The sequence below is a fragment of the Psammomys obesus genome, unplaced genomic scaffold (genome assembly GCF_907164565.1).
Source record: "Psammomys obesus unplaced genomic scaffold, mPsaObe1.curated_primary_1811, whole genome shotgun sequence".
NCBI lineage: Eukaryota > Metazoa > Chordata > Mammalia > Rodentia > Muridae > Psammomys > Psammomys obesus.
The window spans coordinates 1,131,783-1,145,528 of record NW_026591086.1 but is presented as its reverse complement, the minus strand read 5'-3'; the positions used below and the strand labels follow the sequence as shown (position 1 = coordinate 1,145,528).

General features: G+C 35.0%; 1 protein-coding gene across 3 annotated transcripts in view; it reads left to right on the top strand.

Annotated features, from left to right (window-relative positions):
• Ints6 (integrator complex subunit 6) overlaps positions 1-13,746 on the top strand; it is a 72,434-nt gene that overhangs the window by 11,901 nt on the left and 46,787 nt on the right. For 2 of the 3 annotated variants that reach the window (XM_055609643.1, XM_055609642.1), the window contains exon 4: positions 9,855-9,944. In XM_055609643.1, the coding sequence (XP_055465618.1) occupies positions 9,855-9,944 (90 nt within the window). Of the gene's footprint in view, positions 1-9,854; positions 9,945-13,746 lie in introns of those variants that run through there. The other variant, XM_055609644.1, reaches the window with a different exon arrangement.

Below are 13,746 nucleotides of genomic sequence, written 5' to 3'. Positions count from 1 at the left end.
AGTTTCATACCAATAGTCACATGCAAACATACTTGTGAATTTCAAAATAAGAAACACCTTTAGTCTTCTCAGATCATTTTATTTCTAGGACTATATTTTAGAACTCACATTGGTGATGGTTAGCATGGATAGGTTAGAAGACAACTTTATCCAAGGAGTTCAAGTGTATGATGTTCCCATTTTGTGGCTTTGTAAGGGAAAAGCTATTAATGGGATAAATCTATGAATGACTTTTTAAATAGGAAGTGTATTTTTGGTATATACTATTTGAAATTTAGTTACTTATATATTGAGATACTGATGTATGTGGAAAAGACTTTTTATTCTGTCAGCTTAGTAACTTTTCATAATGAAAATTTATTCTAATCCTTATATACTTTTCTGTAATCTGTACCTTAAGAGACCATGGACTCTTTCCTGTTTGATTTGCCCAAATATAATATGGGCCTAACAAGGATCTTCCTTTCTACAAAACTTGATTAATTGTTTTAAGTATGTGAGCAAAGATCATTGTAATATTACCTGTTAGATAATAGTTTATGATTAATGAATGACAAAATTGATATTGGTTTATTAAGACATTTTCTTAGTCTTAAAACTGTTGAATGTTGTTAGATAATAGAAAACATAAACTTTTCTTAGGGTTATTTTGGAACTTCAAGATTAAAAACTTCAAATATAAAGTTAAAAACAATTATTTTAAATAAGAAAGTTAATTAAGATGATTGAGTATTCAGAGTACTGAGAAAAGTTAGGCTGCAAATACAGTGGATGATGGCACAAAGGTTGTGCTCATGAGATGACAAGGCATAATACTTTTGAATTGTCAGGATTTAGCTAAACAGATAATTTTCATGGCCTTTGGTAATGCCTAAATTGTGATAGTTCATGGTCAGTTATATACTTTTATGAATAGAAAAGAGACTTTTAACCAGTAAGTTAGAAGAGATCACATGCAGAAAAATAGTCCTAACTGGAAGATTAAAAGGTCTTTGTTTTAATTTTTATGGTGTAGCCTTATTAACCACAGTAGATAATGTCTGATCTCAAGTAAGGTTCTTTTGAATGCAGGTTCTAACTGAAAAAGTGTTATATCATGTTCATAGAGTTTCTGTTACAATGAAATGTATATAGTAAGATTTTAAAGTTGCAGTCTGTATTTTCACAGATATGTGACACCTGTTCTTTATGGCCTATATTAATATGCTAAAGCCAGTGTCTGTTTTCTTTGGGCAGCTAAGAAGGCTTATAGACATTTGGGAGTACTGTGGGGTTATTACTTCATGCTGCCTGCCTGTACTGTATGAAGCCTTGAATTTGGCTTCTGGAACTATAGAACAGATAATAAAACGGTTTTTGAAAGATAGGCCTGGATAGGAAACTAAATTAAAAGCCATTAAAAAAAAAAAAGCCCTAAAAAGCCTTGAAACTAACTGTATCTTACCCAGTTAAGATTTACTTTCAACCCTATCATATGAAAATTAATACAATTGTGGTGAACTTCTTTTCCTTTAAAAAATGTAAAGCTTTGTTACTAGTTTTTGTGATCTGTAACATATCAACTAGTTTCTCACTATATAGAAAGAAAGCTGTTGCAAAATTCCAAGTTATTTAAAAATTTTTAATTTAAAAAAGTGAAAATTATTCTATGTGTATAGGTGTTTGGGGTGTATTTATGTCTGTATCACATGTGCCTGGTGCCCTTGTTGGCCAGAAGAGAGCGTTGAATTTCTTGAAATGAGTTATGGATGTTAGCCCTCATGGAATTAAACCATGGTCCTCTAGAAGAACAGCCAGTGCTCTTAACTGTTGAGCTGTCTCTCTAGGACTCCTATGTTTTTGTTTTTAAAAACAGTAATGTGAGTAAATTTATTCTTTTGAAGGCCTGTTTGTGGTGTGGATGTTTAGAGAGAAGTAACCGAATCATCCTACTTTGTCATACAATCAAGATCTGCTTGCTAGTATTGAGATTACATTTGATTGCTGAGTTCAAGAAATGATTTAGGAGGCTGGTCCGATAGATGGTCCGGTAGTTAAGAGCACTGTCTGCTCTTTGAGAGGACCTAGTCAATTCCCAGCACCTACATGACAGCTCAAAGCCATCTGTAACTTCAGTCCCAGAGGATTTGACACCCTGGGATACCAGGCATACATGTGGTATACAGACTTACATGTGGGCAAAACACCCATATACATAAAATAGAATAATAAAAGATTTTGCCGGGTAGTGTCTAGATTTTGTGGTAGTGAGCAACCGAAGGAGATCATTAAACTTGTGGATAGGATAGACAGATCTGGGTGAGGCAAATTGAGTTTTAATCTTTTTGTCTTCATTTACCAGACTTTGGAAACATGTTTACATCTTTGCATTTATTTTATCTATTGTCATCTAACAATTTGCAGCGTTAATTTTTCCCACATTAATTTCACCTTTTATTCCTTGTAATAGGATTGGCATATTAGGTTTTTTATCCATAATATTAGCATTTCTTCAGTAAAATTATCCTCTCACCTTCATTTCTCTTTCTGTGCCAGTATAAATTCTGTTTGCCTGCTACTACTTTTTAGGAATTACCAAAATGAATTTATTAATCTTTTTCAAACTTTAGGATCCATTTAAATGTAAACCCCAAATTCTGTTTAAATTATTAAATTAGGCTTATCATTTGTTCCTTAAGTTAGCTTTTTACAAATTCAAGCATTAGTAATTCTTTAATTTTATGGTGAAGGTTATTTGTTTTTATTATTTATTTTAAATTAAGTTCCAGAATAGAATTACCTAGTTACTATTGGTATAAATGTTACATCGCCCTACTTTTTTTTTTCTTCAGTACTAGAGTTTGAGTCAGTACTTTTGCTCAAACCTTTTTATTCCATGTTTTCAATGCTGTTATATTTTCCATGTAAGAAATTACAGGGCTAAAAGAGGGATCATATTGGGATACAAATCTATAGTAGAATTAACTTGAAAATCTTTCTTTGAGTTTACAATTTTAACATTTTTTCTTAATTATGTGAAGATGCTAAGTTTTTGTGCAGTAGCTTTTTCTGTTTTGTTTTGATGCATGATCTTAATAAACGTAGCTTCATTGGCCTTCCACTGGCAAAGTAGCTCAGACTGGCTGTTAATGCATTGCCTTCCTGCAGCCAGATAAATGCAAGGATTACAGCTGTTAGATGCTAGGCCCAACATAAACTTGGAAAGTTTTTAAAGTTTTATTTTTTAATCTTAAGCATTTTTAACTTTCATGAGTATTTGGGATTTCTTAGTAAACGTCTAATCATTTTAAATGTTTAAGATGTGTTAAGAATAGAATAAGCAACCTTGGCTAATGAGTTTCTAATATATCCTTTATGTATAGTGAGCTGTACCTTTTCTCTGTGTAACAGAGCTCTGGCTGTTCTGGAACTCACTATGTAGACCAGGCTGGTCTCAAACTCACAGAGATATGCCTGCCTCAGCCTCCCGTAGTGGTGGGATTAAAGGTGTGTGCCACCATTCCCGTTCAGACAGACTATTTTAAAAGCATAGTTTAAGATGAGTGCTTTTGAGGCTGTAGTGATGGCTCAGTGGTTAAGAGCATTGGCTGCTATTGTAGAGGACAGAGGTTTGATTCCCAGCATCTACTGGTCACAACTGTCTGTAATGCTAATTTCAGGGGATCCAGCCCTGTCTTCTGACTTCTTTACGTTGCAGATATGTAAGTGGTATACATACATACATGTGGGCAAAATACTCAGACATAAAATAACAAATCTTAAGAAAAAATTGACTAGAGTTTGATATATGACAGAAAATTGTGCCACAGCATTTGAGATTTTAATAAAAAGTTCAGGTTCTAAAACATAAAATTTACCATTTTGGTTTTAGAATATTGACTCTGGAAGTAAGACTTTGAAATCTACTAACTTCAGTAATTATATTTTGTTTGGGATCTATAATTAGCCAGTTATATACCCATCTTCATAATTTAATGAACCTAACCCTTTGGAAGGAGTAGCAGTATTTTATGTTCAGGAACGTTTGTTGATTACTCTCAAGTCATATCTGTTCTACTTTTTGGTTTTAGAAAGGTTTCTCTGTGTAGCCCTGACTGATCTGGAACTCAGAGATCTTACTGCCTCTGCCTCCCCAAGTGCTAGGATTAAAGGTGTGTGCCACCACACCCAGTTCTTGCTCTACTTTTTAACATTTCTTTACTTATGGCTATTTATTTGAAAAAGAAGTTTTAGATGAAGAAAATCATGAGCTATTTTTAGAAATTAAAAATTTGTTGCTTTTGGTGATAGCTTTTGCTGAGGGATATACATTTTAATATTTACTTGCTTATTTGTAGGCATTTCTTCCTGTCACATAGGAAAACACTGAGACTGATAGACTGAGTAATAGATATGGGTTAATACATAAAGGTGCTGTGGTAGGAGAGGCAGAGAGCTAACTCTTGGTTCACATTTTTCCTTCAATAGGAGCCGCAACCATAGCAAAATGGTAGTCAGGCTCTTAGCTGTGCACATGTGTGGAATGTGGTGACATTGTAAGAAAACTAGGGCAGTAGCACATATGGCCACAACATTTTGTACTGAGTGCTCAGAACTAGTTTTCATTTGCTTCAGATTAATTAGCACTGGTTTAAGAGCACAATAAGAATCTATGCTTCCATTGCTTTTTCAGGATTTTGAATTACGCAAACTCAAATTAAGTGCTTTTGTATGCATTCTGATAAGAATATAAATATGAAATAGTCTTCTAAATATAAGATCAGAGAACTAAAGAGTATAGGCTTGGCATCAGCTTATAACACATTGGATTTAAATAGAATTCTAATACAGACTTATTGAGTGCAAAATTTCTTTGTGTTTTAAAACATGAAAAATAGTTGGTGCTGATAGGTAACTAAAGCTTTTAATTTGATGAATGAATAATATTGACAGAGAAAGTGTCAACTTTTTATTCAGCCATTGAGAGTAAGTGCTGTGAAAAGCAGGGGAGGTTTTGTGGGGAACTGTATATGAGGAAACTACTGCAGCAGCCCTTCCTGCTACTGTTGGTCATTTGAAACTCATGCGAAATAAGCTCCTTCATTTCTAAAGCATAGGGATTTTCACCCTGAAGAAGTAAAAGCACTCCATTTGTATATTATAGATTACCTTTAGTTAGTCTCTAGTTTTGTAATTATTTGTGAGTTTGTGTATGTGTGTGTGTGAGAGAGAGAGAGAGATTTGCTTACTTCATAGAAGGATCTTCCCTATTAGAGAGGGGAATAATTAGTGCCAAGATGATTTTTTCTGTCTTTGATCTTTATGTAGATTTTCCCCAAAACGTAAAGACATTAATATTATTTATTCATGTGTGTGTCTGTGGGTGCATTCTGGAAGTGTTTTGTTTGTTCATTTGTTTGTTTTTTGAGACATGGTTTCTCTGTGTAGCTCCGGCTGTTCTGCAACTCACTGTGTAGACCAGACTGACCTCAAACTCAAAGATCTGCCTGCCTCTGCCTCTTGAAGGCTAGAGTTAAAGGCATGTGCCGCCTGGCTGGAATTTGTAGTTTTTTGTAAATAATTATTCCTGTATATTGTGGTTTGTTTTATGTTGAGAGAAGATGTATTGATTTATACGTAAAAAACAAAGCAAAACAAAACACTGGTACAAAATCACAGAACAGGAAACTATTACGAGGACAATTGTGGGCTGTGCAGCTCAGTAATAGATGCGTGTATCATGTGTGAGACTCTGGTCTGTTTCGTCACCAGCACTGTAAAATCCACAGATAACAAACAGCAGTTTGATCATAGTCGCATTCTCTGGTTGGATGCAGCACAAACCAGGTTGTTGCACAACTTGTGTGCTACCCACATAACTTATTTTCGTTTTATTTGTTGTGTTTTTCATGTATGTTTGGAGATCATAAGATAGCTATTGGGAGTGGCTCACTGGTAGATTTTCTCCTTTGACTGGGAATCTTACTCAAGGCATCAGGCTTGACAGCAAGTGCCTACCTGCTGTGCCATCTTGTGAGCCCAAATACAACTTCTTGATGCTATGGAATAGCTATGATTTACAATTTAAGTTCTGGCTTTTGCAGCTTATTAATCTTACTAGCACATCTTGAATTATACCATTTCATCTGCCTGAAAATTTGACTTTTAGAATGTAAGTGCTTTATGTTATTGCCAAGATCTGCAGTAGTACGATAATTTCTGGCATGGCTTTTGAGAGTGTAGTATAAGACTAGTAAAATTGCAGCTGACAGTTTTTTGTTCTAGAAAAACCCATTCACATTCTTTGAACTATAAATTATCTGTAGATTATAATGCCTAATTCCTTGTAAATTTTGTGTGAATTATAGTTGGATTGCTTAGGGAATGACAGGGAAAAATAGACAACATATGCAGTATAGACACAGTTTATTTTTTTCTGAACAGTTGTTAGCTGTTGAATCTGTACGTGCAACTAGTAGGAAACCTACTTCATGAGGGAAATGGTCAACTATTTGGAGTGAGCATCATACACAAAGGTCGTAATATAAGGTAGCTTTTTGCTATTTAATTAAAAAGTTGGCCGATTCTCTGGCCTATAAAAGTTAATTTGCATTGTGCTTATGATAGAATAAAAACAAAACTAAGTGAAACAATAGTAAGCAATATTAGTTTATGTATATAGTATTATTTTTAAAGGCTTGTTTATGTGTATGAATGTTTTGCTTTCATGTAAGTATGTGCACCATTTGTATGCCTGGTGCCCATAGAGCTTAGAAGAGGGCATTAGGCCTTTCTGGAACTAGAGTTACAGATTGTTAGTCATCAAATTGGTGCTGAGAACTGGACCCAGATCCTCTGTAAGAGTCGCAAGTGCTCTTAACTTCTGACCTATTTCTCTTGTTCCCAACTAGATGATACCTATTTTAAATCATAAGTAAAAGAAAAAACATCCAACAAAAGTTTAGTATCTAAATCATTAAAAAATAACATCTGCACATATGTATATGTCTTTACACACATGCCATGCATGATCAGGAATAATTTTTTTGGGACACTCTTCTACAATATGGATCCTGGAGATATTGTCGGGCTTGGCCTTTACTTGCTGGTGCATCTCCATGGTGCCCTTAACTTTTAATCTACGGTACAGTAGTGTTATGTTCTCATTGTTGTGAAAGTGGTATCTATATCATTTCTTTTTTCTTTCTTGAGAGAGCTTTTTTTATGTTGTTCAGGCTACCCCTGACACATTCTGTGGTATCAAAGCCTACTAACTCAAGTGTCTCACAGATACTCTATGGCTGGACTTTAAATATACTCTACAAAACCACTGAAAACCCCAAGTTTATTTGAAGGAATGTTTATCGTAATATAAAACTCAAAATTTTTAGTATTGGATTTTGTAGAATGGAAGGTTTGGCTACTGAAGGCCTTAGTAATAAGGAAGACTTCATGGAAGAACAGATTTAAACTGGGTATTTTGGAATAAGTAGGAATTGGTTAGGTTTTTAAATAAGGAATATAACAAGCCTTTTACTGAGTGAGACAAGACTGAGGTGGAGATGGACATTGTTAATATGTGGCTTCGTGAGAAGACCTGAATTTAGAATTGAGTTCCACTGTGACTGGTACAAGAAGCAGTAGAATGTAATGCTTTCCAAAATGCCTTCTATCTAACATACAAAGGGAAGTTAGTAATTATGTTTTCTTTCTAGAAGGTTCTTGGGTTGTTTGTTTGTTTTTTCAAGATGGGGTTTCTCTGTGTAGCTTTGGCTGTCTTGGACTCACTTTGTAGACCGGGCTGCCCTTGAACTCAGAGAGATCTGCCTGCCTCTGCCTCCAGAGTGCTGGGATTAAAGTATGCACCACCCTGCCCAGCTTTCCCGAGATATTTTAATGCTGTTGTGTATTTAGAATCAATCTCTCTGTGTTTCTCTGTCTCTGTCAGTCTTTCTGCCTGTCTCTGTCTCTGAGTGTATATAAAATTTGGGATGTGGATGTGGAGATCAGAAGTCAATAATAATTCATTTCTCAGTTTCTTCTCCACCTTATTTCTTGGGGACAGAGTCTCTCAGTAAACTCAGAGCTCACCTATTTGGCTAGATTGTCTGCCCTGCAAACCCAAGGGATCATTTTGTTTTTGTCTCCTCAATGTTGGAATTATCATTGACTAGCTTTTTAAAAAATGTATGTTATTCCAAAGGTGGGGTTCTAACCAACAGAAGATTTCACTTTGTTTTCTTTTCTTTTTTTTTTTTTAGATTTCACTTTCTATAACATTTTTTCTTTGACATCAATTTGAGAAATATATGTGCTACTTACAACTTTGCATGACTTCATCAAAGTACTTAATCTCCTCCTTTATGATGATTAGATTATAACCATATAACTGTAACTATAAATTTATTCAGCAGGTAGTGAGTATGGGCTAATAAACTATACATGATTTATGCATATAATCCTTTACTATTAGGTGTGGTCTGTGGACATCAGCATCTCTCAGACTGGTCTCATAAACACTGAATGAACAACTACATTTTACCAAGTAATTCCTATAATTACTAAACTTTGTCATATCCTTTTGTCAGATCCAATAAAACCATTCAATTTTTTGCCGATGATGATAACAGAGTATTTGAATTTACCCCCTATCTTTTTTGAGATACGGGTTTTATTATGTTGCTCAGGCTAGTCCTGAATTTTGCTTCAGTGTCTTGAGCTGTGGAGACTGTGTGGTTATGCATCACTCTGTGTAAGCATCTTCACTTTCAAACAAGTTTTGCTTTCTAAAATGTCTATGTCCTGGAAATCACTTGTCTTCCTGAATCAGTTTCTTAGTGCTAGAATTTCAACTGTGTACCATTGTATCGAAGTTTTAGTCTGCTGTTTTGTATTTTGAGATAGTTCTGCTGTGTTACTCATGGTCCCTTAACTTCTGACATACTGCAATCACAGGTGTGTACCACCATATTCTGCTAGTACTATCTTTATTATTCCAATTTGTACCATACTTGATCTTAGTCAAAAGGCTGAAAAGTGATTATTATCATCGTTTTGACAGCCTCCGGGTGGGGGGGCGGGACAAAACCAAATTACCAGAATTCAGCTATGAGGATACCATTTAAGAAATTAAATATCGGGGTTAGAGAAATGGCTCAGTGGTTTAAGAACATTTTCTGCTCTTCCAGGTTAGGGTTCAATTCCCAGTACCCACAGTTGTCCACAACTCCAGTTTCAGGGCATCTGAACAGCCTCCTGTTTTCCTTTGGCCTCTGTGACACCAACCACACACATGGTGCATGTGCATGCATGCAGGCCAAACACTCCTACACGTAATACAAAATTTCAGAACTTCTTTGAGGTGCACAAATACAAGTGCACACTGTAAAAATGGAAACAAGAGGATGTATAAAGCATGAGAAATCCATGTTCATCTCTCTAATCAGTATGTATTCTAAAAAGATTGTTTTTAAATGTGCACACAGGTATCTATTATGTAAATTTTACTACTAGAAGAAGTAGTGTTAGTGAGATGGTGCAGTGGTTAGGGCATTTGACTGCTGAGCCTGACAAACTGATTTGATTCTCAGGTCCCATTTGGTAGGAGAGAACAGATGCCCACAGGTTGTCCTCCAGCCTCCACACATACTCTGACATTTGAGTACACACACACACACACACACACACAAAGTAAATTAAATGCAATAAAAAATGTTTTAAAAGTGAAAATGGAGATGGTATGCATTCCAGGGGGATTGTGGACATTCTGTTCTAAGATTGGCTTTGTAACTAAAAGTTAAGCCCTTAAGCCTTAATATTCTTTTTTTTTTTTTTTTTTTTTTTTTTTTTTTTTTTTTTTTTTTTTTTGGCTTTAGGGAAGAAACCCTTTTTTCTTGGAGCCAGCAATAATAATTACAATCACTGATGGAAGCAAGTTGACTACTACCAGTGGTGTCCAGGATGAGGTAAGTCGTGTGTGTCATATGGGTTATACAGGTGAAACTGAAACCTATCTGTATATGCCTATAATAGGATTGAATACTTTGTAGTAAGAGTTAAAATAGTAATCCATGCAGTTGATAATAAGCTATCTCCTGGGCTCATTGATCTTTGTTCATAGCAGTTGTCATTGTATTTTCTTGACTAGAAATCCTTTATGTGCAGAGTTTGTGTATACCTCCTGTTCTTAAAAACATCAGTTTTTATGTTAGGACAGCGTCAGTGTATATATAGTAATAAATTTTGTTTTTGTTTTTGTTTTTTGAGACAGGGCTTCTCTTATAGCTCTGGCTGTCCTGTAACTCATTCTCTATGTAGACCAGGCTGGTCTGGAACTCATATTAATCTGCCTGCCTGTGCCTCCCTAGTGCTGGGATTAAAGGCGTGTGCCATCACCACCTGGCTGTAATAAAATTTTTGTTTTCAGGTTTAAAAACCCACAGAAACAGAACTCTAATAATTTTACTTATTTTAGTTGATTACTTACTGTGTTAGCTTTTAATCTATAGTCAGTAGACTGAGTTTGGGCATTTTGGTGAGGCAGCATTGGTGGGACTATGTACAGGAACAAGCTTCTTGTAAACAAAGGGACAGAAAGAGACTGCAGTCAAATAACACTTTCAAGACTACTCCAGTGACCTAACTTTCTCCAGCCAGACCCTATCTCTCAGTGTTGCCACCATTTCCCAATAACACCCTGAGCTTGGGACCAAGACTTAATACATAGGCCTTTCATAGACATTCCATCCCCAATCATGTCAGTTATGTTTTTTACTAGAGTCCAGGCTGGAATACAGTAACACTAAGAATAGATTAGAAAGAGTGAAGATATTTTAACATTTGTTTTCTCTAAGTCATATGTAGCATAAATAATTTAGAGCTAATGTTATTTGCTCTGTCAGTGAATTGTGTGTGCTGTAGTATGATAAATTCATTAGATTAAAGAAAGCAAACTTTACAGTGTATTTACTATATTTGAATTTTTTTTTTAAATGTGCTTTTGTACACGTGTTCTTTGAAAGACTCATTATTGCTTGCATTTGCTCTTAGTGTCTATGATATTTATTAGAGTTTGAAATGGGAAGAGTGCAGACTTTAAAGAGTTAGATTAAGATTTAGAATTAAAATCAAAATTTAGTTAGAGATTTGGAACTTATTTCCATTCCTTTGATGCTGGAATATAAATTACGTGGAGTCAGAGCTTGTGTGTTTTATTCTTAATTCAAGTACTTCTAGCAGTGAACTTTGTACTAATTGACCTAATTTTCCCTTTACCTTATCAATGAAATAATGGCAATAATTCTTGCTTTCCTTCATAAGGTTGTTGAAATGTGTAGAATAACATATATGAAAGTTTGTGGTGGGCTATAAAAAAAGTATATTGCATCATTCCATCAAGAGACAATAGAACCACTGTAGATCTAAGATTACCTAATTTGACTTAAGGGGGAAATGCTAGAATTGCTTTGTTTCAGCAGTTAATATTAAAAAAGAATTTAGGAATAATTACTGAGGTAGCACTGAAAAAAAGCAGTTTATAAACTATAATTAGATATTTTATAACTCGCTTAAAAGTAGAACTTAGTGAAGTGCTGAACTTTCTTAGACTTAGTTGACACATATAGCCATTTATGGTCCTGCCACTCTTAGGAGTAGACAGACACCAATTATATCTATTACCACAAGCAATAAAAATGTCACTTAGCTTGAACTTAGAAATTCTCAAACTTTTTTCTCTCTTAACCATAATAATTTTAGTATTTGCATTCATGTTCATTTTGTAGAAATTCCAGGTCTTTTGATGGTTGTTTTTTACCTTAATAATTTTGATTAAACAGTTACTTTATTTTCTGTTGTAAAATGTACCTACCTGTAAAGTTTTCCATTCAAGACATTCTTTCTCTTGCCTTTGATGATGTAGTTTGTTTCTGAATATCTGGATCTGTTTTATTTATAAAAATCTGTTTATGGGACTTCTAGCTTCAAGACGTCTTGAAATGTATACAGGGTTGAAATTGTTGAACTTTTTGTCACTGTGTCTTAAAAATAAGATTGAGGAGATTTTCCTGTGGACAGAGATCTTAACCTTTCTGTTCTTGTGTAATATTTAACATAGTACTAAGAATAAAGTTTACATTAAAACTGTTACAGATACTGATTTATTGAATGTGGTAGGAAACTTAGAATTTATTCCTATTGCTGCTTCTTACCTGAAGCAGATGGTTCATTTATTTTTAAGGCAAGCATTTTTGATCATGAAGTTGGAGCATAGGCCTGTGAATTATTTTGATATACTAGGTTTGAGAAAGTCCTTGCTTGTTTCTTTCTCCATCTCTCTCTCTCTCTACAGCCAATACTGTGGATTCAATCCAGGGCCTAGCTTATGCTAGGCAAGTGCTCTAGCATTGAATATATTTTGTGAATATGTGCATTTACATGTCTGCTCCATAGATGATCTGTGTTGTCATTTCTACCAGGGAATGTCAGTTTTGCCTTTATGGTTTTTCAATTCTTGTTTCCTTTGCCTTTGGTAGAGCTGGATTCTCTTTCTATATTTTTAAATGAGTAAATGTGTGATTAATTTCCACTTAAGGAACTTTACAGACTGTGTGAATATGATTTTTGGCAGTTCGGGGCTGCTGGTTTTGTTTTTTATTTTTTAATTTTTTTTTATAGACTGTAGCACTGTCATCAAACTCAGATCCTCTTGCTTCTACCTCCCAAGTAGTTACATTATGGCATTACCACATTTGGTCAGCTCTGACTTGTTGATATAACCTGTTGTGGATTTGTGTGTTCCACGCTCATGATATCCTTTGCTTGAGAGGTGTGACTTCTCCTGTGGTAGATCATGTCTGTTCGTGCAGAATGAGTGACCCTGTAGCTTTCACATAAACTTCATTGTGTGTTATGCATGAAGTTCATTTAGTCTTACCTTATAGTTTACAAATGAGATCAAAAGAAACAAAATGATTTGGTTAGGCAATGGTATTTGTTGTTGCCGCATCTATGTTAGAATTAACCTAAGTTATGACCGTATCTGAGCACAATGGTGCTTCCCCTCCCGCTTCTTGCTTCCATCTACCCAACACCTCTTTGATTCTGTTGTTGAATGTTTTTGGAATTTACCTCCTATTGTGTGTGTTTGTGTATGTGCTGTGCAAGTGAATGTACAGGTATGTATACAGTCTAGAAGTTGGTGTTGGATTTCTTCTATTGGTCTCTACCTTAGTTTTTGAGAGAGGGTTTCTTCTTGAACCTGTAGCTCACTAACTGCACAAAGGTGGTCAGCACATTTCAGGGATCCTCCTGCCTCCATCTCTATGCAATGCTGGGCTTATAGGCACTCACTCTGCTGGCTTTTTAGGTGGACGCTGGGAATCTGAGCTCAGGTCCTTGTGCTTGTGGGACAAGTACTTAATCCACAGCCTATTTGAATTATTTTTCTATTTCAGCTTTTTATGCAAAGAAATATATATATATATATATATATATATATTTTTTTTTTTTTTCCTGTTCTTGTTTAGTCTCTCATGAATAACTACTGAGCTGAATATTTCTAGAAAATGAGTATGTAACAGGATAAATTTTGGTATTCTTTTTCATGACAGTACTTAAGTAGTTTTTTGAGAGATAAAAGTTGTGATTGTGTGTGTGTGTGTGTGTGTGTGTGTGTGATTCTAAGTATATGGAAGTACTGAAAAGGTGAACTCATCCCATCTCATTGACACTGCTACCTCTCATGCAACTGGCAATTCTTTGTAGCAT